The following is a 22530-nucleotide window of genomic DNA, read 5'->3' on the forward strand; positions in this document are numbered from 1 at the left end:
CATGAAAAACTGAAGTGTTAACAGCTAACTTTTAAATTAAAATATGAGCTTAGGATGTGAAGTCTTTTTTAACCCTGGGTAATTAATTTTGTTCCCATTAACAGGAGAAATTCTCACCCCACGCACCAAGCAAGCAGCAGGAATGCAGAATACTAGACATGCATTTTAAATTACAATTTTCAATTTGAGGAACTGTATGATCAATTTTTAAAGATTAAAATATTTTCCTGATGGACCTAAACTTGTAATTCTGTCTTATAGGGCAAATTCCGGCTCCATCATACCTGTAACTAACTGATGATACAAGGGCTTTTTTGTCTCACTGGACAACCTCTACATTGGCTCCTGGGGTTCATCTGCATGTTCTAACCTGCAAAGGAGGCCAACTCTTCCACAAAACAAATGATATGAGCAGTGAATGCTGCTCATGCAAATACATTACAATTGATTTCTTGGGTGAGAAGTCTCAAGACACCTCTTGCGTATATACTGTGGCAGTTTTCTAGCTATGCTTAAGGAGATTACAGAGGATTTCCATCATGGCTTGCTGTGTATTTCGTACTTAGCAACAACTTCTAGGACAAGCATATTTCAGTACTTAGTTTCATCAGCACGTGATGCAGCCAGTTATCCTTCAGAGAAAAATTCCCAGTCATTAATCTACATAAAGTCTTATGAAACCAAGGCCAGCAGTGGTTTGCACAGTCACTACAGGAAGCATCCTAGAAAATTTAAATGGGGTCATCACTCTTATGTTTTTAACCCTGCATTTCATTGTAAGATCACTAAGTGACATTTCTTAACCATCTGTCTTCTACTGTTACCAAGTGCAATATGCTATCTCTTTAATTCATGTCTCAAGCTGCTTTTCACTTGAAATTCTTCCATAAAAAACTTAATGGGGTGGATATTGATACTGTTTCCATTTAGAAAGGAATCTAGCAAAACATTTTTAATAATAAGCTGTTTTTAAAGTTACATTAATTTTCTCACATTAATAAGATAATGAAATGATAATTAGCAATACTATTGAGATGCAAAGTATCATCTAAAATGCTTCAAACTTTAAAAAGAAATCCCTGTTACTGTGGTTTCTATAGTCTTTTTAAAATACCTTTTTCACAACCAGCAATCAGAACAAGGTAATTAGAACTGCTGGCAGAACACTGTTATACAGAAAAGAAGATTTTCAGCAGAGACCGCTTACTATTCTGTTACCATCCACTGAGTACAGTTCACTTAGCTCTGTGCTGAAAGTGCAAATAACTCCCAAACTATTCTGATTTTCAGTCAAGAAACAGTGATGGACTTAAGGCGGTGAAACAGTTCTAAGTCTTTTACTGTGTAAACCCTTTACTGTTTACACACTGACCATAGCATGAGTCAAAATAAACCCAGGCTGCAGGCAGAAAGGCAGCATTCCAAAGTATGTGCTTCCCCATGTTTTTTAATGAGCTTTGCAAAATTAAACAAGGAGGTGTGGGAAAAAAAAAAAGTCTAAAGGTGGAAATGTTGTACTGCTTTTGTCTAACACAAATGGTAAATGGGACAAATTCAGACATCTGAGACGATTAACCGAATTGCTTCAGTTACATTTTGAGGTGGGAATCTCAATGTTTCTGGAGAAACTTTGGTGCCAGTTTTAAAGCTACCTTGCAAAAGATAACTGATGCATAAGCCACAGGCTTCAGAATGACACAGTTCAGCCGTTAAAATCTTTGTCTCAAGCTACAGTGGTAGCTTGTCTCAAGACTGGTGGTTTCTTATGCATATTACACAGAAAACAATTTGAAGAGGAAAGTGGTTCTTTTACAATTAGCACCCTTATTACAGACTTCCTATGTTCACAAAACAGCTATGTATACACATAATTTTTTCTCACCCTTCTTAGAAGACTTGCAGTGTAGACTTCCATTGGACACAGATCTTTTTACTGTCCTCTATGTTCAGAAAAAGTGCTAACTGCTTCTATGCATCATACTAGCAGGAAGTCTCACAGACTTATGAGGGCACACTGTTACTTTCATCAGTGAAAAACAATCTGCTACCTTTTCTCCCCATATAATTAAAGAATCCCAGGTTAAGAAGTATTCTTGCTCATCTTGCAGGTGAGCAACAAATCCAAAATACTCTGGTTTCACAGTTTATTGTTTTCCTGACAGGGAGAGACCACACTTCTGGGAACCAGTATTTATTCACATTGCTGTACTTTCTGTTCAACGACTTTATAAGCTCCAGGGCAAGCAAATAAGCACATCAATGCATCACATATAAACATCAATGGAATATGTGTCCCACACTCGAGCATGGCACATCTTGAGTGTGAATTTAACCTTAAGGAGATTTTTCCCCTCCTAATGACTGGACAACAAATCTGTTTTCTTAGTCTGAAAATCTTGTAAATATTTCTGAGGAACTCTAAATTCCAGTCCCTCTCTTTCCCTTCCAAGTATGGCAGTGGTGGCAGGAGAACACTATAAACTTAAAGCTGTTCTTAAAAGGATTTTGTAATTCATTAGAATTACTGACATTTAGAGTTGCAGACACCATGCATGCAGTATCCAAAAGCATTCATTCTGCAGGCAGTTTGGAAAGCTGCCATACTGAAGAACAGAGGCATAAAACTGCACTTATTTCTATGTAATAGGAGACACAAAAAGTTAAAACTTTTTTTTTTTTTTTTTCCCATTTAAGATTCCAGACTCACACTAGAGGAGATAACGGATGGGTTAATGTTAAATGATGTCAAATGGGGCCATTGTAATTACTTTTATGACCAAACTAGTAATGCTGAGGCTGTGGTTCTGTAAAAAACATCCTGCCACACACCAGCGAGTCTTGCTCCCTCTTTTTCTCTATCCACCCCTTCTGCCCCTGCAGCTGGCTGTGGGGTCCTGCCTTCTCACCTCCTCTGTAGTTCATTACATATTTCCACTGATTTAATTTACTAACCCAACAAAGGACTATCAAGACTCTTCTTGTGAGGAGAACCAGTTTGTGGAAGAAGCCCATAAACAACAAAGGTTAGTTAATGGGAGGCTGAGGGCAGGCCACTCTTTGCAGTAATGATAAATTAGATTGGCTTACATTACCGCTTTCAGCCACACCAGCATTATACAGGGTGATGCACTGAGGCCAGCGGGAGGGTTTGTATACACAGAACTTTGTTTGTATACATGGCTGCTCAGCAAGGTAAGGGAGTGCAGCAGCATCGCTTTGCCAATACTGCTTCCAAAACCCAGCTCTTGTGTGGGAACGGGTGGTGAAGTTGTATGTGCACATGGCTATAGCCAGCAGAGTTCTGCTTTCACATGCCTAACTAGTTTGTAAATTAGAAGCAAACAAAGAATAATAAAAATATGCCTAAGAAATCCCTGTCACAAAGACTCTGGCCACTCTCCTTTGAACTTTCTTTTAAATAAGATTCCTGAACATTACTTAGCCCAACATATTATTCTCAAGAAAACCACATACTTTTGTATGTTTTTTTATTGTGCTTTTTCTGGGTACTTTTGATTACACAGAAAGGGTTTTTTTTCAAAATGCAGTGTGATTTTTATTCACCTACCTGCATAATGCTTCAATAGCATCTCTGTCCAGAAAGTCATGCTCTCGCTTGACTAGAGCAATGTCAATTGGAAAAAGAAGATCTGTAGGAAAAGAGAGAGATGGAATCAAAATGACTCTTTTTCCCAGTGGTATGTTAATTCAAACAACCAGCTGCCTCCAGCTGAGCTCATCAAAATGCCAGTGACTGGCACTTCTTAGGTAAACACATGCTATCACCTAAAATGCCAGAGGTGCTTCCTTTTCGTGTACACGTTTTTGACAAGCTTTGGTAACTGAAAGTTCATAAGCAGAATGGAGGAAAAATGAGCAAAACAGTGATGAAAACAGTGTGAGGTAAAGAGGCAAACACAAGCTTCAAATGTAAGTGCAATCTAACTCAGGGTAGCTTTATTTAAAATAAATATACAATCTCCATCAAAGTACTAATATCTCATATAAATATCTTAGTAAATGCTAAAACTCTGTGAAAGAATGAAAAAAACTCATCCCAATCTCCATGGCTATTAATCAAGCTATTTAAAAGTCTGACACTGTTACAACATTAATGAGATAAGGACTGAAATGAAAGCAAGCCAAGCAGCGTGGAGCCCATACTACCTCCTTTCCTTAGATTATTTAGGCAAACAACTGGGAGAGTGAGGGGGATGAAACAATGTTGGCAGAGAGCTAAAAATTTACTACAGCTCTGAAGCAGCAACCACATATATATTATTTACTGTCCTCCACAGATTCCTGACTGTCATATGGGTCCTGATCTGGCATTCCTTGCACAGCCAAAACTCCCACCCAAAGTCTTTGGTTGTTCAGGGCACATAGAAATACAAGGCCAGTCTATAAAAATACTGCTGCAGTTGCACACAACTTTCGTGGTCCAAATAATTATCTACAAATTTTTTAATTTCTAGAGACCAGGAAAGAAGGAGTTGGAATGACTACAAGAATAAGACTGATGTTAATTTCTAGAAAGGCATTTTCTATACCAACATAAAATATCTCAAATGAATTTATATCTCCTGATTTTCACAGAATGGTTTGGGTTGGAAGACACCTTAAAGTTCATCTACTTTCCAAGTCCCCTGCTAGGGACACCTTCCACTAGACCAGGTTGCTTAATGACCTATCCAACCTGGCCATGAAGACTTCCAGGGTTGGAATATCCGTAGCTTCCACAATTGCCTCAGGAATAAACAAATTATGACATAATCCAAAAAAATGCAAGGAATTCTGTCTTTTCTACAGAAAACTGCAGTTTTAGCAAAGCAACTGGCAAAGATTCACCAATTATCTCCATTTTAAATGTGCACTGTGTGGGAGCACTCCATATAGGCAACTTCTCAGAGCTGTTGTAAAATACCCAATTTATTCATAGGTTTCCCCTTCACTATTTTATGTTGAAAGTGCAAGTAAAGAGGGTGAGTGCATTCAACTGGTATTTTTCAGCAGTGCTGATGTAAGTTTTTCCACCGAGAAAGTCAGTATCTTAGAAAGCCCATGGGAAAACACGTGGGAGAACTTAAGTGAGAGAGGTGACTTAGAAGAAGTTGATAGTCTGCACAAGTCTTAACCTATGCTGTTGCTGGTTTTGTTGTTGCTGCTGCTGCCAGGGGGGCTTGCAAAGGACAATGGTATATTGTTTTCATATAAGGACAGCTGCCTTTTCAATGGGTATGGCTGCCTTGTTCTCACCTCTTCTCTCTCACTTCTCTGATCCTTTTGATGTTAGACAGGACATGGTCGTATGTTAGAAACTTCATTTATTTTCTGAATGCAAGTAATGTGTTACAGGATTTACAGATCAGGATAATGAGAAACCCACAAGCCCCCATATTCAGCTGAGAATTTTATTCCCAGTTATAACAAAGAGTGCAAATACACTTCCAGCTCCGCATCCCAAGAAAATCTTTGCACCTCCATTAGCATCAAAAAAAGAAAAAAAAAAAAAGGAAAAAGGAAATTTAATTTCTGAAGAGGTGAAGGAAAGTTTTGCCAAGTATCGCTTTTGAAAGTGCTATTATCATCTCATGTTGCCAATGCAGCTGCAAATCAAAGCTCAACAAGATCATTTTTCAAGAAGGTCATCTCAGTATTTGCTGTAATTTTGAACAGTTATTCACTGTAAATAATGAACTTTCTATGCTCATTCTTACAAGCAGCAGCTGGAGTTTATTTTGTAAAAATGAAGAGGCAGTTAAGAGTGCATAGTAATTTCACTACAATGCAAGTAATTTTAAATGGTGTGGGGTGCAAATTCTGAACAATAGTATATATATATAAAAAGGATGTTACACTTTAAAACAAACTTCTGTATGTTACTCTGCATCAGTGTGGGAACTGTATGCCAAAACTGTAAATTCCTAGTAGGTTAGAGAAGCATTGAAGACAACAGTTTTAATTGAGCAGACATGCAAAGTGAATCCGTCCTACAGAAGGACAAGTGACTGCAGAAGGCAGCAGTCTCTTTGAGAGGCTGCACGTCTGTGCAACAGCAGCTTGTATGCTCTTTTTCACTTCATAGTGTGACTAACACCAAAGCAAACTGTTCCAAAAAAAACAGAAGACTTGGGAATCATAAGGCATACAGATGCACCCATGCATACACAGAATCTCCTATCACGGCTCCATGAAGAGAGTTGGCCAGTGGAGCTGGACAGAGCTTTCATATTTCTCCAAGACTGGTCTTGTAGCAGTGGATGACCACATTCATTTGTATTTTAACTAGACGGAATGTACCATGGTGCTAACCTTTACATTTGTTCTATGAGGGCATTTGGAAGATTCAGACTGAATCAGGAACCTGGAACAAATTTAAAACTCCAAGAGTGCTTCCGAGTCTCATTAGGTTTGGCACATCTCTGCATGTGGTGGGTAGCAGAGAGCAGCCCAGTCCCTAAAAGTCATCTTATGTACTGACACTTCAGTTGTGCCCCTGAACCTCATTTACTGGTGAATATTATATCTTACTGTCCAAAAGTTGCCAGGGGATGGTTGACTCGCAAGCTCAGTGCCTACCTTCATAAAGCTGCGCATACTGCGGGAACCCAGCAGCCCGCAGCCAGTCACAAGCTTCCTTGGCCTCGATTTCTGGAAGAGGACAGAAATAAGACACCCTCTGATTAGTCATCTGCAGAGCAAAGACTTCCTCCCCACCACTTCTACTATTCCTGTTACAAAATAAGCACAAAAGTATCCAGAAACTTTGAACCCAGACACAGGTTTGCTTATCTCAGTTTGCTTTTCTTACTATCAAACATATCTTAGATTCTGGAAAGTCACTGGTTTTCAGCAGCCATTTCTCAACAGCTCATTGTTTTAATAGTTAGAGAAACAGGCACAAATGAAAACTGCAACAGTTATGGATCATTCCATACAGGTTTTGTTAAATTAGAGAAACCAGCACTGCAATCAACATGAGCCTCATTTATTCAGCAAATCTTACGATCCTCTTGGCACAACTACTTTGTTTTGATAGAAGTTCCGAGTAGAGCTTGCAATTCTGTGCACTTAAACACCCTGTAGATAGTACTGACAGACTCAAGCCCAAGAACAACTGACACACTGTACTGCAGATCACTCAAGCGCATATTTACTACCCAACAAGAACACAGATTCACTGGAGGTCTTCAAGGCATGTATGAGTTACTTGGTGTATTACAGAAAACTTTCCCTCACACTGCCCAAAACAGCATGCTGCTGAATGAAATTATTCACACACATATACATGACACTGAAAGAAAGGAAACATTCTGAACATGGGTTATATTAGTCTGTGAATAAATCACACATAAATTCATTTGCTACCTACTACAAGTAGCAATAAAGAATATATTATTGTATTAGCTCAAACTAAAAAAATATAAAAGGTATTTAGGGTATTCTCCTAAGAAGAAATTGGATTGGACTAATTTTGTTCTAAAAATTCAAGAAAGTTCTACTGGGAATTTAGCTCCCTGCTTAGAACTGTTCAAACAGACAATGAGCAATCAGAAACCATTCAAGTTTGTCTGACTTCGATTATATTCACTGTTCTCGATGGGCCAGAAAAGAAAAGCTTCATTATGTACAACTCAGCACACAATTTTGCCACCTACTTGGAAAGGATATACAGCTACCTGCTGCAGAAACCACGGGCAAAGGGTTTGCTCAGAATTGCTCAGAATACAGGTTACAACGTACAGGGCACTGAAGAGCCAAACACAAATTAAGTAAAATATCTCAAGATTTTGTCACACTATAAAACATTCCCAGTGATATATAGGTATGCAAAATTGGATGAAATGGTAGGCAACTTTTAGCACCTCCAAAATGATGGCAATCCCCCTCTAATTTTACAAATTGCTACAATAGTGTTAAAATATTTGTGCTTTGCCAGACTACTTTGCTAAAACACATATCCAAACCAAGGGGTTAAAGTGAGCCAAAACACAACATTCCAGATAAACAAACATCTAAAAATCCACTCTTGCTGAAGTCAGGACAAGCATGCATTTGTGCAACTTCTATTTGCTTCACCTTTGAGTTATGGGACCACATGAGAACAAGCACGTACATACATATTGACTTAGCTACTGATTAAGGAAAGGCGTTCTTCAATTCTAATTGCAAGCAATTGTAAAGTTTTGCTTAAAGTAGTATTTTAATTTCATCAGCCTAAGAAAATACATTGGAAATTTAATAAAGAAGATTAAAAAAAATCTAAAACATATTTAAAACTTGAACTACTAAAGTAAGAACAACACGATAATAATATCTCAGAAGCAACTAAAGTAGCAAAGCAAAAAGTCTGCAATTAATTTTTAAGAGTACTTATGATAAAATGCAGTATCTTATAGATCACATCCTGCAGAAGTGTCTGGACTGAATGAGAATTTTACTCAATTTACAGCTTGAAAGGAAAATTATCCCAAATAACAAGAATTTACCTAAAACTGAAAGTAGGTGCTTGTAGTACAATTCAAAAAAGCATCAGATTCCTTACTACTACAGGGGCTCTTCAACGTGTTTAAATATTTGTTCATAGGTCCATGCTGTGCACCACACTGAGCACCCCAGGTGTATGACCTATAAAATATTTCTACAGCTAGAAAATTATGAATATGCATTTATCAGCCTTTTTTAAACATTCTCTTTAGAAGCTTTGTGCATCTTTTCTGCAAATACGTACATAAGTTATGTGGAAGCTACATTTTATGGGCACTAGGTGCCAGATTCCTTTGGGATTTTCAGAGCATATTTGCCTTCAAAATACCTTTGAGAATCCCCCAAGAAGTCTACCTAGGCAATGAAACACCATCATTTTTCCTATTTGGCCACAAGAATTCCAGAAGAATAATAAAACGCAGGTGGATCTGCTCATCAGTCAGGCTAGGTAAATGCCTAGGGCTAGGTACAAGGCAGCACCAAAGGTTTAAAAGCCATATTTGCCCAATTTTCATAGCCAGGGCTCTAGCCCCTGGGTCCTGTTGCAAGTCCTTGGAAGGGTAAGGGGTCTGGAGTGCAGTTTTGAACAAGCAGTCAGGGAGTCCCCTGAAGTCATGGCTCTCTCTGTATCATCTCCAGGTACACAAAGGACGTGTAAGAGAGTGACCTGACAGGGGTGACAGAGTGGAGTGGAGTGAGCTCCTTTGTTCAACTCCAGTTGGCTAAACTCAGGATTGCTCCTAGACTGTACCTCTGTGGTGTGACCAGACATACAGAAAAGTAATTTTTCAACCCTGCTTCTCCATCTCAACCTTGCTGGCTACTGATGAGCCAGAGTATGAACAAAATTGTGTATGTATGGGAAATTCAGGCAGATCAAAATATAGCCAGATCAAAATACAGCCCAGGGTGTCCTGAATAGGCTGCACTGAAAGCCACGTACACTGAACAAGCTTCCTCACATAAGGGACACAAATTTAAACAGCTGAGAGCTTGTATAGGTAAAAAGTTAATTACTGCAACTTAACTGGACTCTGCCTCTGAGAATAAAATACATTGGTTAAATCTGAGGTTCTGGCCAAATCATTTAAACTACCTTAGAGGAAGAAGCTCATGACAGTTTCCAGCTCAGGAGCATCAGCCCTGAGACTTCTGGTTTGCTAATTGCCACAGTTTCACATCCAGGGGGACATAAGAATATGTGCAAGTCTTTGTCATCCTTAACCAATGGCAATCAAGATAATAAGGGACAAAAGGGAGAAGAACAGACTTTCCAAGATCAGATTTTTCAACTATTTCTAAATGGTTTTAGAAGGGTTAGAGCATCAAGAAACCTTTATTCAGTCTCCCTGGGGACCTAGGTTACAGATCATCATCTGAGCTATGAACTCACTGTCAAGCACAGCATCTGCTTGGCTGGGGCCAGCTGATAGCCAGGAGGAGGAGAGGGATCTTACAGAGGAACTCTATGCTGCTTTCCAACCCATCTTCATGAAGCCCTACTTCAGCTCCAATCATCTGCCACAATATGCAAAGCAATTTCCAATGAAGACCTGGCAGCTGAACTTATACAAGTTGCTGCAGGCAAAGGACTCCCTCCTTCCCACTCCATTCCTGCAGTGCCACTTCCTTTCTGAATCAAACATCCTTGCCAGTTAAAACCTTTACAATAAACTACAATTCAGTATACATTCCAAGCAAGAAATGTATGTACAGCTTTTCAGATGTGCATCCTGTGCCCTCCCCCAGCAGCAGGAGGTTCTGGTACAAAGAACCACTGGCAAGAAAGAAATTGCGCTATTATTTTTAAATGTCCTGATACACAAAAAAAATCTCTTAGAAAGTAAAACAAAACAAACAAAACAACCCCCACCTAAACCCCCCAAAAAACCAAAAAGGAGTACAATGAAGTCTTTATTCTTGGTGTCGTTTAAGCAAACAGCAGGCAAATGTGTTAAAGAGGAAACAGGAAATTTTTATTGGAAACAGCTTTATTTGTTAGTCCATTTCACAAAGCAGGCCACCATGCTCAAACCAAGGGTAGGAGTTCCTTTTGTGTATGGTTGGGAACCAATAGTGCTTATTTACCCACTTCCAGGGGGATTAGGAGGATCCAGTTCTCCCCAGACTGCGAAGTGAAAATGGAAAAGTCTAACTTGCTTTTTGTTAAACTTTGGTTTATCTTGGTTTCTGACCCTGCAAGTTTGCAAGTTTAAACCTTCAGAGAAAAAATATCTCAATTCACACCTTGTTTTATACTGCAGTTGCAACGTCTGTAGTCTTTTGTTTGATGATACCTTTCCTCCCATAGAAAATAAAAACCACACAGTGTGATGCTGCCATAACTTTCTTTCAGAAAAAAAAATCATCATAGCAGTGCAGTTAGGAACAGCAACATCATTTACTTTCATTCTTCTTTTTGCTTCCATGCAATAACATGCAACTTAAGCACTAGCTCTCTCAGGGACTTCAGGACAAGGTGAAAAACAGATGTATCTTTGTACAGTCATGCATTGACTCAATTTTCACCTAAGTGCTAAACATCTTATGAACAGTTCCAAGCAGATGGTTTCCTCTCGCTTCAGCTCAGACACCTTTACAACCATATTAGCACCTCCACACATCAGTTCTACTCATCTCACCTTTTGGCTCTGTTAAGAGACCAGATTGTAAAAATCTGTAGTGACACCGGTCAAATCTATGCTGTTAAAATAAAATTTCAGAAAAAAATTGGGCTTCACTGCTGAAGTTTCACTGCAATGGCATACCTAACAGCTGACTTGTTTGAGCTTCTTAATTTCATCTTGGACTTGATTTTTAAACCAAGTTATTCTAGTTGAAATTCATTATTTGACTTTTCTTTCAGAATAGAGAAAAAAAATGTTAAAACTGAATACAAAATCATCTTGCTGAATTAGCTTGCAGGACAGTCTCTCCCATGTACTGCAGAGAATGTGATTTCAGACCATGAGTGCTGGAGATGAACACACTTGCTCCTTATTTTAGTGCCTAAAACTCCATAAACTATCTGCACATTTTCTAAGGAACAGAGGAGCACATGGAGCACACAGAGCACTAAGGATTCTTCACCATCCAGGACTGATGCTCCAGTTTAATGGCTGCAAAAGGGCTTGCATGCTCAGAAACTCATCCTCTTTTTCTGTCTGTATCAGAAATTACCTCTCCCTACATATCATGTCCCTTTGAAATTTCTGGTGCTTTACAAAATCTGTGTTCAACTCCAAAACACTGTCTTGAGCTACTGGGGAGCTTGAGATCATTCAGGATCATATTTTTTAAGACCATCTGTGGCATATATGAGAAATACTCTTCTCTGGATAGAATTTCCCTGTCCAAGTACAAGCAATCATTTTTCCTAGTGTCAAATTGCATCTCTGTCATGCGAATTGCAGTCCCAACACCAGACCTGATCATACTATACAACCACTCAGTCTATAGATACATGAACATGGATGTGAAATGTGAGACAAACTGGGGAAATAACTGCACTGTGGCAGGCCAGGCACTGAAAACGATAAATCAGTTTTGTGTAATGCCATATGCCTGCAGCCCTTTAAAGCTGGGACAGTATGACTGACTTCCTTAGAGCTAGCCTGCTAAGTGTACGTGGCCTCAGATGGTTTTCACTTTGAAGATATGGAACTGTTGCTTGAAAATAATTAAATTCCTTTTCATAAGTCTGTTTTTTCTCAAACTTACGTCGTTAAATATTCCTTAGGCAGTGTCATTAACTTTGTGCTCCACACCTTTCAAGAAAGCAGCACATAACAAGGACTGAAGAAAGCAAAAATGTAGTTAGTGAAGAACAGCATTTTATATAGTGAAGAAAAGCATTTTAAAAGGATAATGCTCTCAAACACTGAAACTTGGGAAGCTTGTCAGTAAATGTTCAACCTCTAAAAGCTAGAGCACTCTGAAAATCCCATTAAAAGCTCTTGCCAAATTTCTAACTCATTTGGAATTTCTCCTAATTGTAAGAAAAGAACCTAATCTTATACAACTGTTCTAAAATAATAGTTGGACACATTCAGCCCATGACAGATGCATTTCTAGAAGAACCAGTGAGACCAAGAGACTATGAAGTATAGCTTTTGAACTGACTACGAGCTTGCACGTTTTGAAGTGAAAGCTAAAAACCTTCCCAGGAAAGTCACTTTTCTCTTTCCACCTTCAAAGTGCAAGTTAAATTTTGCAACAGCAGCTGCCTTTTTCAATGTGCTCCTGTATTTCACTGTGCTTCAATTTACCTTCTCCAGTCAAACAATACATGCTGGGATCTCCACTTATCATTGCCTGCCTCAACAATCAATTCAAGCCAATATGGATGCATGTGCAATTTTAAGGAAATCTTTCTTACTAAAAATTTTTGTGGGGGTGGGAGGGGAACCCACAAGCTCTTGAGGGAAACCATACACAACACCAAATACATATACTGCTTTCTAGTCATAAAAACCCTAGAAATAGGTGGTGGTGATGAATGTTACTCAGATGAAAACTATAATGAAACTATATAATGAAAAAAATACTCTCCTCATACTCCTGCTGACTTTGGGATGAACGTAACTTTTTCAAGTTACTGAGCCTTGCAGCAAGACAGTAACTACGCCGCTGATGTTATGTATAAACCACAGGACACTGGGAGAAGAAAGAGAGTATGTTTGGAATTTGTGTGGGAGAGATGAAGAAGAAGTAAGGAAACACATGTTTAAGGTCATATATTGATGTTTTCTGTAAAAAAAAGGCAGGAAGCTTGAACCTCTTTTTTTGTTTTTGTTGTTGTCATTGTTGTTGTCAGTGGAGCTTTTGGAGAGAGCAAATGGCTTACTTCCACTGATGGGTATTTAAGTTTGTTTATTCCCTTATTGATGAATGCTAAATAAAATAAAACTTTTTAAAAAAGTAACTAGTTTCCAAAATATCTGTGTAAGTGTATGTTGTCTGTATGTAATTTCCCTCCTTACAACTATACCAGATTACAGAATATAGTAGTTTTAATTGCTCACAGTGCTCTTGGCTAGCACAGGAAACACAATACTGCTTTTGTGGATGAAAATCTAATTATTAAACTTGAACCTCCTCATTCATAGTCTCCAGCATATCAAAGCCACTTCAAAGTTTTTCAGTTTAAAACTTAAAAAAAGAAACAGGATTTATTCAAAATATTTAAAATGTTTAGGGATTGACCCAACACTCGTTGAAATCAATGGGAACCTCCCTGTATTTCAGAGGACTTAAGTAGGACTTTCCCAACATGGATCCATGGGTCTCTAAAACCCACCAGTATTCTTTTCAGGAATAAATAAGGTCAGTTTCACAACTCTCATTATTTTTAGCATGGGGAGAAGTCCATGTTTTCATCAGAGCACAAGGAAGGACAGTGCCCTTGGCAGAAGGGCAGAGGGCACAATCACCACCCCCAGGGCACACCCTGGCTGGCAAGAGGTCCTCTCCTCCCCTCTGTCAAGAGGACCTGGAGCAACTGATGAGCTCTGAAAAGCCAAATCAGCACTATTTCAGGATCTAATACAGGGCTACTGGAATAAAGGATATTCCCCACATCTCTGTCAAGCATCTTCTAGGACACAAAAGAATCATCACAACTCCTGGTTTATACTCTAAACCAAGTTAATAATTTATTCCTAAATTGTTTTTTCTTTCCCCTGATATTGAGCATATATAGAAGAATTAAGAAAGAAATTTAACAAATAATGTGATCTAAAGTTAAAAGCTAACTTTGTTTAATCAGAAAACTAAAGCTTCATGCAGTTGTTTTCCTGACAAATAACTCTTTTTATAGATTAAAGATAGTCTTCTCCCATTTGTTTTCAAGAAGGTTTACAGATGAAGAGGAACAAGATGTCAAGTGACTTAAAAAACCCTTAAGAAATAATTGGGCACGTGGGTTATTTATCTGGCCTGATTAACACAGGGTGGTCTTGGAGGAGGATTATTTGGGGCAGAGAAAGCAGTTAGCCAAATCCTCTGATGGAGGTCATGTTGACAGATTCCAGAGTGAGAAACAAATCCTCCTACAAAGACTGTGAAACAGAAGATGACTTTAACCTTCTCTCCTCTCAAAAATGACTTGGTTAGCATGACCTTTGAGAACATACTGAAGGGCAAACATTAACCATTGCTACTCCCAAGCCCAGGATTATTATCCTCCCATTGCACCCTGCCTGTAAGTTAGTAAATTTGCACACTGTATGTACGCAAAGCTCAATGCAAAGGCTCATAGACCTCTGGAGGGAGGCAAAAGCACGTAGGCCCAGCATGACAGACACTTCATCAAAAAAGGCATAAAATGTGGGTTACCTGTTCAGATCTAGGAAATAACAGTGGTATAAGAACTGATCTGAACTGTCTCAATGGTTCATACAAAAGAAAACAGATTTTCTACAGACAGTAGAAGCTTTTTCAAGCTTGTTAAGCCTCAGCCTCAAAACCATCTACACATGCATGTAGGAACAACTGTATGGAAGAATGCCTACTTTTACCTCATAATCATTTATAGCCAACCTCATCGATGACCCACTTCCAAACTGCATCCTCTGTGGATGATACAACACTAGATACAAAATACCAGTGGCAGTGACACAGCCCAGCATACAGCTGCCTGCATCCCAGAGGAATGTCTCCTTCCCTAATGCAGAATAAAGACGTGAACATGGATTTTCCCAAACCAACTACTACTATGAACTTCCTGTTTCCAGATATTACAGACAGTTACAGTATTCTGTTTGTGATATTCCATAATTGAAAATGCTTTTTTCAGTACTTGATCTAACTGTCACACCTTGTATGTATGGAAGAAGAAGGGAAGTTAAAACACATAATGAAGCTTTACACAGGAAAGTCTCTTCTATCTTATGTGCACAGGGAATCTGTTCTCAGAGACACCCACATCCAGGTCTGTGGGTCCCCAGGGTCACAGAGAGAACATCCTCAAAATCCAAAAATGCAGGGGTGGTGGTGGTGTATATTTTTCTCAATCCTGAATCTTCAGTAAATTACAAGAACCAGTCTGAGAAAGTCAAACTGTCCACCACTGGCTTCAGCAAATGTCTTTCATGCATCTTCTCAGGAATCATTGTTAGCACAGACTACTCTATTTGAATAGAGAGATTTAGACAAACGTAAAATAGATATATTTAAACCCAAATCTAAGGCATTCTGCATCATTTTGAATAGAGAGATTTAGACAAACGTAAAATAGATATATTTAAACCCAAATCTAAGGCATTCTGCATCATTTTGAACTTTAAAAAAAATTCCCAGAAATAAGTGAGCCATCATATTGTGTCTTCATTAGAAGAGAGACCAGATAATATCTTTTCCTCATCCTGTCTCATCTAGCACAGTCTTTCCCAAGGGAATCAAATACTAGACATCACTTGAAAGAATATTCATCCTAATGAATAAAAATGCTTATCATACTCTTCTAGAGACACCAGAGTACTTTAGAATGGTATATAGTATTGCCTGTAACTTTCAGATAAGGAAACTCAAAGTGAATTAAAGCTAGTTGGTTAAGTCGTTCTTGACCCTATTTTGGTTTTGCCAGTTATGTCAACACTACTACTACTAGCAGATCTACTGATTTCAAAGGTATGCTGTGTGGGATACGGTAGCACTGTCAGCAAGAATGGCAGAATAAGGGTCCAGTGAAAAGAACTAGAAAGTTTCAATCACAGGCCAGTCCTGTACCCCTTTCATGAGACTTGTTCATCACTGCTGGAAGACAGAACTTGTTTATTTCCTTAAAATAAGAGAAAGGGTAAAACTAGAAGAGAAATTAAAATAGGGGGTAAAAAAAAACCAAACTTGGCATAACATTTAGAAATCAAATACACCCAAGACAAACCTGATACCCTGCACCGAACAGAATTACTGATCACTTACATATAAGCAAGAAATGTAACTGGAATTGCTGAAATTATCACAATTACTGGATATCTACAATCACTACATCTCTAGAGAGGATATAGTTTTTGGAATTAATTCACTTTGAAACACCAAGATTCAGACTGTAAGCAGAACAATGTGACGCCCAAAGAATATATATAAATTATACAGGGGCATCATCTCTTAGTGGAGATCAAACCAGCAAATTTTCTGTGGACTGCAAATCATTTGACTGCTGTATTTCTATAACACGCACAAGAAGGAAGGGGAAACATCTGAAGTTATTTTTATTTCCCCAAGTCTTCTGGCTATACTGTATGAATGCTAGGGTGGGTCTGGCATTGTCTGAAACGTGTCAGGGTCCTTTTGCATAGCCTCATTTCCTTCTTCCTGTCGCTAGGAAGGATAGTTAAGCATGAAAAGCACTTGTTTACAGTACAGGACCATCCTGTTAAGCACATGAGTTCTCTTCCTCTGTCTCCTTTTAACCAGCCAAGGGTGCAGTTGTGTTTATGCTGAAGCCAATCGAACAACTCCAGTCAGAGGGGAACTAGAAGAGAAGTTTGAATCTCTCAAGAAGGCCAAACATAACATATTGTGGTATTCTGTCTAGAAAAAACTTCATAGTGCAAACTGCATCTCTAAATATTTGAAGAACTCGTAAATTCACATGCCTCAAACAAACCACTGCCTAGAATGTAATGAATCAGAAGAACCAGAAAAGTAAAACCAAGCCACCTCTCATCTCCTTCTTCTAGGAATCCTAATATAAACATTCAAGTTTAGTGCATGAGTACAACTACAGTACCTTTTTCCTACCCCACCAGAGGCAAAATACACAGGGCACTTGTGAGTTTCCATGACTAGCATCAGTCTTCCTCTCTGGCCCAGCAAGAGCAGCTGCAGAACTGTCTGGGAAGACCCTGACTCAAGACTTTAAAATCCTAGAAAGAATCTACACAACTGAGAATTAAAACACAAATAAAAACATGACAAGATATATTCTTGCTTTTAACTACCACTTAGAAATTAAATACAAGGAACTTGAATGAAATTTAAGCTCTGTGATGTTTAAAACAATATATCTGCACTTCCTTTTGATTAAAAAAGTCAATTAACAATCAAAGTTATTCTAAAAGAAGATAAAGAGATCAGGAAGTCCTAGAGGTTCCAAAAGGCAGATTTGATTTCTATGAACTTGTAAATATTGATTTGAGAAGACTCTTTTCATCTACATCTCTTGCATACACTATATTCTATAATCAAAGAATGTCAGACCTAATTAGGATACCACAAGCAAACTGAAGCAGTAACCCAAAACAATTTACTTGAGAGACATTCATCCCAGTTCTGGGCCATCTCAGCCTTTTTTTTTTTTTTGTTGCTTCTACAGGAGATGCAAAGCAGGATGCTTAGTGGACAGCAGTAAGGATATACAAGCTCTAGAATCAACAGACACGCCTAATACCAACTCCATGTGCTGTCAGCCAGCAATGGCCTGGTTGCCAGATGGATGCTGAATCAGTCTGGCACTGAGCTGTTGACAGATTTGTACTCCGAGGCTCATATGAAATCTGCCTGTCTATTATCTTCCTTAAGTTCACTACAAACAGCCTTAAAACATAACCTGACTTAGAGAATTGTTATTGACTGCTGCTGGGAATTTCTTGATTAGGGTAGGGCAATTCGAACAGATCACACTTGCTCCTGTAAAAAAAATAAAAGCGTCTACAGTTGATGGCTAAGATAAAACTGCATTCCCCAGTCTTTCAAATCAGATGTGTTAAGTGCTATGACAGATCAGCCATTTATCAGCCATTTAATTTCTGACCTGGCTAGATACATTGCTTAAACGTAGTTATTTCTTCAAATTTTGCCTAAGACAATAAGAGGGAAAAAAAAACAAACCCAAAAAATTGTTGTACCAATAGTAAGTACCCTCGACTGACAAGAGAGCTCATTAGGCTAATGCCAACACACACTGCTCAACAACTTCACAGTTATTGTGGAAGTAAGTCATTGGAGGTGGTTTGCAATGAAGGGGAGGATGACACGGAATGTAAAACTGTCCGACTGGAAAACGGCATCGTCTTTCTGTTTGCCTCGAGAATGGGCTTGGGCGGGGGGGAGGCCGGCTGGCAGGAGGTGCTGCTCCTTCACCGGGATCAAAGCCTCAGGGGGTGACATCAGGGCTAGCCACCGCCGCACGGGGGGAGCCACTGGGCTCCTGGAGGACATCGGGCTAATTACGGAGAACTTCAAAAGGAACTCGATGGTTCCCGATTCGCAAGGGCTCCCAATAAAGGAAAAAAAAAAAAAAAAAAAAAAAAAAAAAAAAAAAAAAAAAAAAAAAAAAAGAGGGAGAGAGAAAAAAAATTATGGGGGAAGAAAAAAAAGGAGGAATGGAAAAGGGGAAAAAAACCCCCACAAACAACAAAACATCAAAAAAGAAAGAGATGCGCCAGGGTGACCTTCAGAGAGCGGCCGCATCCTGAGCGCCGCTCCGCACCCGCGACAGCCCCGCGCTCCAGCCCTTTCGCCCGCGCTTCCGAGCGGATTCGCATCGAGCCGCCGTTTCCCCGACACAGGAGTGATCCCCTGCTCCCGCAGCGCTCCCGTCTCACCTGGGGCTGTTTCCGCCCCGACGCCGCTCCTCTCCCCGCACACACGGACAGGCCGGCGGGGCGAACACTCCCGGCTGCGGACGCTCCGCACCGCGGGGCGGGACGGGGCAGCCGCACCCCTGCCAGCGCTGCCTGTCCGGGTGCTGCGGGACAGTACAAGAGGGACCCCCGTCCTTACGCCCCCATCGCGCTGCCCCCGAAGCACCTCCCGGCAACGCTGCCCGCGATGCGCCCGGAGCCCCGCGTCGTGCAGCCGCCACCCCCCAAAAACGCGCCGGACGGGGTATCCCCGAGCTTACGTGTGAGGATCATGGTCTTCGCCGGCCGCGGCGGGTCCGCGGGGCTGCCTGCGGGACTGGGTCTCTGTTTCCCTGCCTCCCCGCCTGCCTGTGGGGCGGCGGCGGTGGCGACTCCCAGCTGCCCGGCCGCGGAGCTGCGGAGCGGAGCGGCCGCCCGACCCCTTCAGGCGCCCCCGCCCCCGAGGCCGCCCCGCCCCCGGCCCGCTCCGCGCCCCGCCGCGCTCGGGGAGACCCCTGCGCGCAGGGACGCGGGGCTCCAGCAAGCTATTGTATGGGACCGACCCGTAAATACAAGAAAAAGTGGCACACACACAGAAACACACACGCGTGCGCCCCGTTCCCTCGTTGCGCGTCTGGGGAGCTCAGGGGAACTTCACAAGCCAAAGGTAATACCGTCAAAGACGACCTAAAGGCTTCTCTGCCTTTTGCTTTTGGTGGTTATCGGCTATTGAGGTGGCCACGTAGCCAATAGTGATGTTTATAGAAAGTAGTCAGCAAAGCTCTCAATACTTTTTCCAGGAAACGTAGAGAAGAGTGTTAGACAGTGTGGCTCCTTGGTTTTAAAAATTGGAGAGGTTTGGGATGACCTGAGCAGCGCAAGACATGGGGGATGTTGAGCCTTCAGCCAGAAGCAAGCCATGCAGGGTGGCTAGAGGATGCCGGTGCTTCCCTCTCCGGGCATCCTGTTGAAGAGTGCTGTGAAACGGTAGAAATTCTTGAGCACCATCAAAGTCTCAGTCTGGACCTGGGCAGAAAACAACAAACCCCCTATGGGGGGTTTCCCTGTCTTGCAGACAGGGAAGCAAAGTCTGGCTTCGTAGCTCTATGCCTGGGACTTGCTCCCTACACCACTTACTTGCCTGTACATTTTCCAAAGATTGTTTGAATACTTACTGCTTTGTTGACACTCATGTTCAGGACTTTTAAATGGCACAAAACAGGTACTTTTGAGCAGCTGTCAAACTATCAGCATGGAAAAGTGTATTGTAAAAATTTGAAAATATCTGAGCCCTGTCAAAGATTATGATTGGTTCATTTTCTTCCAAGCCAACATTGTATTTTATACTCACTGGTGTTATTCTAAGATTCAGTTGTCATTTGTGCTCTATGAATACAGATATAGAGTATATATAATGTGGTGTCTGAGCAGGCAATTTTCTAAAGAATAAACATCTCCCCCTTCTATGGGCTGCAGACTGTGGCCAGTTGGCCATTATACTGTTGTTTCTGGAAACCCCTACAGAGCTCTAGGTCATTAATTTATTTTAATAGCCCAGAAGAGGATGGAACTGCACTATATCTTCAAGTTTGGCTTTAAATATGTTATCCACTTAATCAATTACCTCTCCATATCTAACCTGGCTCGTGGTCTTTTTGGCATAGCCACATTTACCTCCATTTTTTTAACGTTTCTTATAAGGTACAAGGATATATGTTTACAAGATAGGTCAGGCTCGCAAAATGTTAATACTTAACTGTAACATGGGAAGACAGACATATGCTACGCCCCAGCTGTTGAACAGCCAAAGTAATCCCAGTCTAATTGGCTTTCTGTCTATATTGGTTGTAGTTTCGTGCAGTTGGTAGACTAGTTAGTGACAGAGTAGACATGATGAGATAAAATATGCTGGTTGCACATTGTGTGTGATTTTCAGAGTCTGAATTCCAGAAAAGAAAAAGAAAAGGAAAAAAAAAAAAAAAAGTTGTTTCTCCAATAAGCATCCTCAAAAGGAAGGAAAAAAAAAATTACCCAGAACATGTAGCAAAACATGCCGGCACAAAGGCATTTCCATCACAATGATAATGCTGGAACCAGAAGACCACCAAGTGTCAAGTTAATACCCTCAGTAAAAATCAGGGTTTGTTCTTGTAAACACAGACTGCCTAGGCTGCTTCCTGGTCCAAGCCTGCATCTCTGTATAGGAAACTTTTGTATAGTACCCACAGGAAGCTTTTGAAGGAGGAGAGAATGGACTTTTACTCTGCAGAAAATATGGGAAGGGTTTGGAGTGCTTGGTATTGTGAAAGGGAACTGAAAAAAAAACCCTAAGAATGAGAGGAGACATGCACAACAGTGAAGTAAAATCCAAATTGAGAGAGTTGTGTGATAGTTGAAACCAAGAATTTGAAGTCAGTTTTACTTGAGGATTCTGAGAGGGCTGAGTGACGAGATCAGGGAATACTTGACAAATGTGTCTCAGACACAGAAGATGGGAAGCTCTCATTAATTAAATCAAGGGTTATCATTCCCCCCTCTTTGCCTTTGTAAAACAGCAAATGAGTGATGATGATGCTGATGAAGCACTATGTTTGTGGTTCAGTTCAGCTCTCCCATTCTGCTTGCAAAGCTGATTAGCTTCTACTGTAAAGGAGGAATCTCCAACCTGTTTCAGTCTTTGTGGAGTCCCCCAACCATGTCAGAAACAGTGACTTTTGTGATGGAGCAGTCTCTCTGTTGGGATCATTGCTAAATAGATGCTGCAAGATTATCACTGACCTGGATTAGACTCTTGCTGGTAATCTAAAAGAGAAAGGCTTTGATTCTAGTTTGTTATCAATCCTCAAAGACATGCAGTCTCTCTGGCTTGCATTTTAACTTGGAATTCTATAGGACTGCTTAAGCAGGCGTATTTTTGGAGCTGAAGCAAGGCACCAGTCTCACATTGGCTGTAAAACGTGCTCAGAGGAGCATTCCACCTGAGGCATGGGTGTTTAACAGGCTACAACCACCGTAATCACTCATCCAGCTTTAAAGAGTGTTGTGAAATCAGTAGAGCTTTGGCCCTTAATATTTTTATTTCTTTATCTCTCTGGCTATTCAAAGAGCCAGCAGCTGCCTGACTGAGACACAGGGTTTTGGAGGTAGCTTTGCCTAAGAGGATTGTTTCTGTGGAGTAGTTATCCTTAATGCAATCAATGAGCTCTCTCTGGATGGTAAAGTAATTGTAAAGGATTGCCCGACAGGCACAATTATTCACTTTAAAAGGTGAATTCTCCTTCTGTTGTAACTGCATAAGGGAGTGATTCCCAGGAAGGCATCTAATAATAAGGACTTGATTGTCCTCTGCTTTCCCTCCCAGGCCCAAATGCCTTAATGGTTAACTGTACCCCTGTCAGCCTTTTTCTTCTAAATGGTGCAGTACACAGAGAAGTCCCAATTCGCAATTAGTCAACTGACCTGCTGGTACAAACAC

General features: G+C 40.4%; 1 protein-coding gene across 5 annotated transcripts in view; it reads right to left on the reverse strand.

The window, feature by feature from the left end:
• DLC1 (DLC1 Rho GTPase activating protein) overlaps positions 1–22530 on the reverse strand; it is a 261319-nt gene that overhangs the window by 19391 nt on the left and 219398 nt on the right. For 4 of the 5 annotated variants that reach the window (XM_027885500.1, XM_027885499.1, XM_027885497.1 and 1 more), the window contains 2 exons: positions 6580–6651; positions 3569–3650 (listed from right to left, as the gene is read on the reverse strand). In XM_027885500.1, the coding sequence (XP_027741301.1) occupies positions 3569–3650; positions 6580–6651 (154 nt within the window). Of the gene's footprint in view, positions 1–3568; positions 3651–6579; positions 6652–19336; positions 19447–22530 lie in introns of those variants that run through there. The other variant, XM_027885502.1, reaches the window with a different exon arrangement.

The sequence above is a fragment of the Empidonax traillii genome, unplaced genomic scaffold (genome assembly GCF_003031625.1).
Source record: "Empidonax traillii isolate 1590-97213 ecotype Southwest subspecies unplaced genomic scaffold, ASM303162v1 scaffold167:size2001844, whole genome shotgun sequence".
Taxonomy (NCBI): domain Eukaryota; kingdom Metazoa; phylum Chordata; class Aves; order Passeriformes; family Tyrannidae; genus Empidonax; species Empidonax traillii.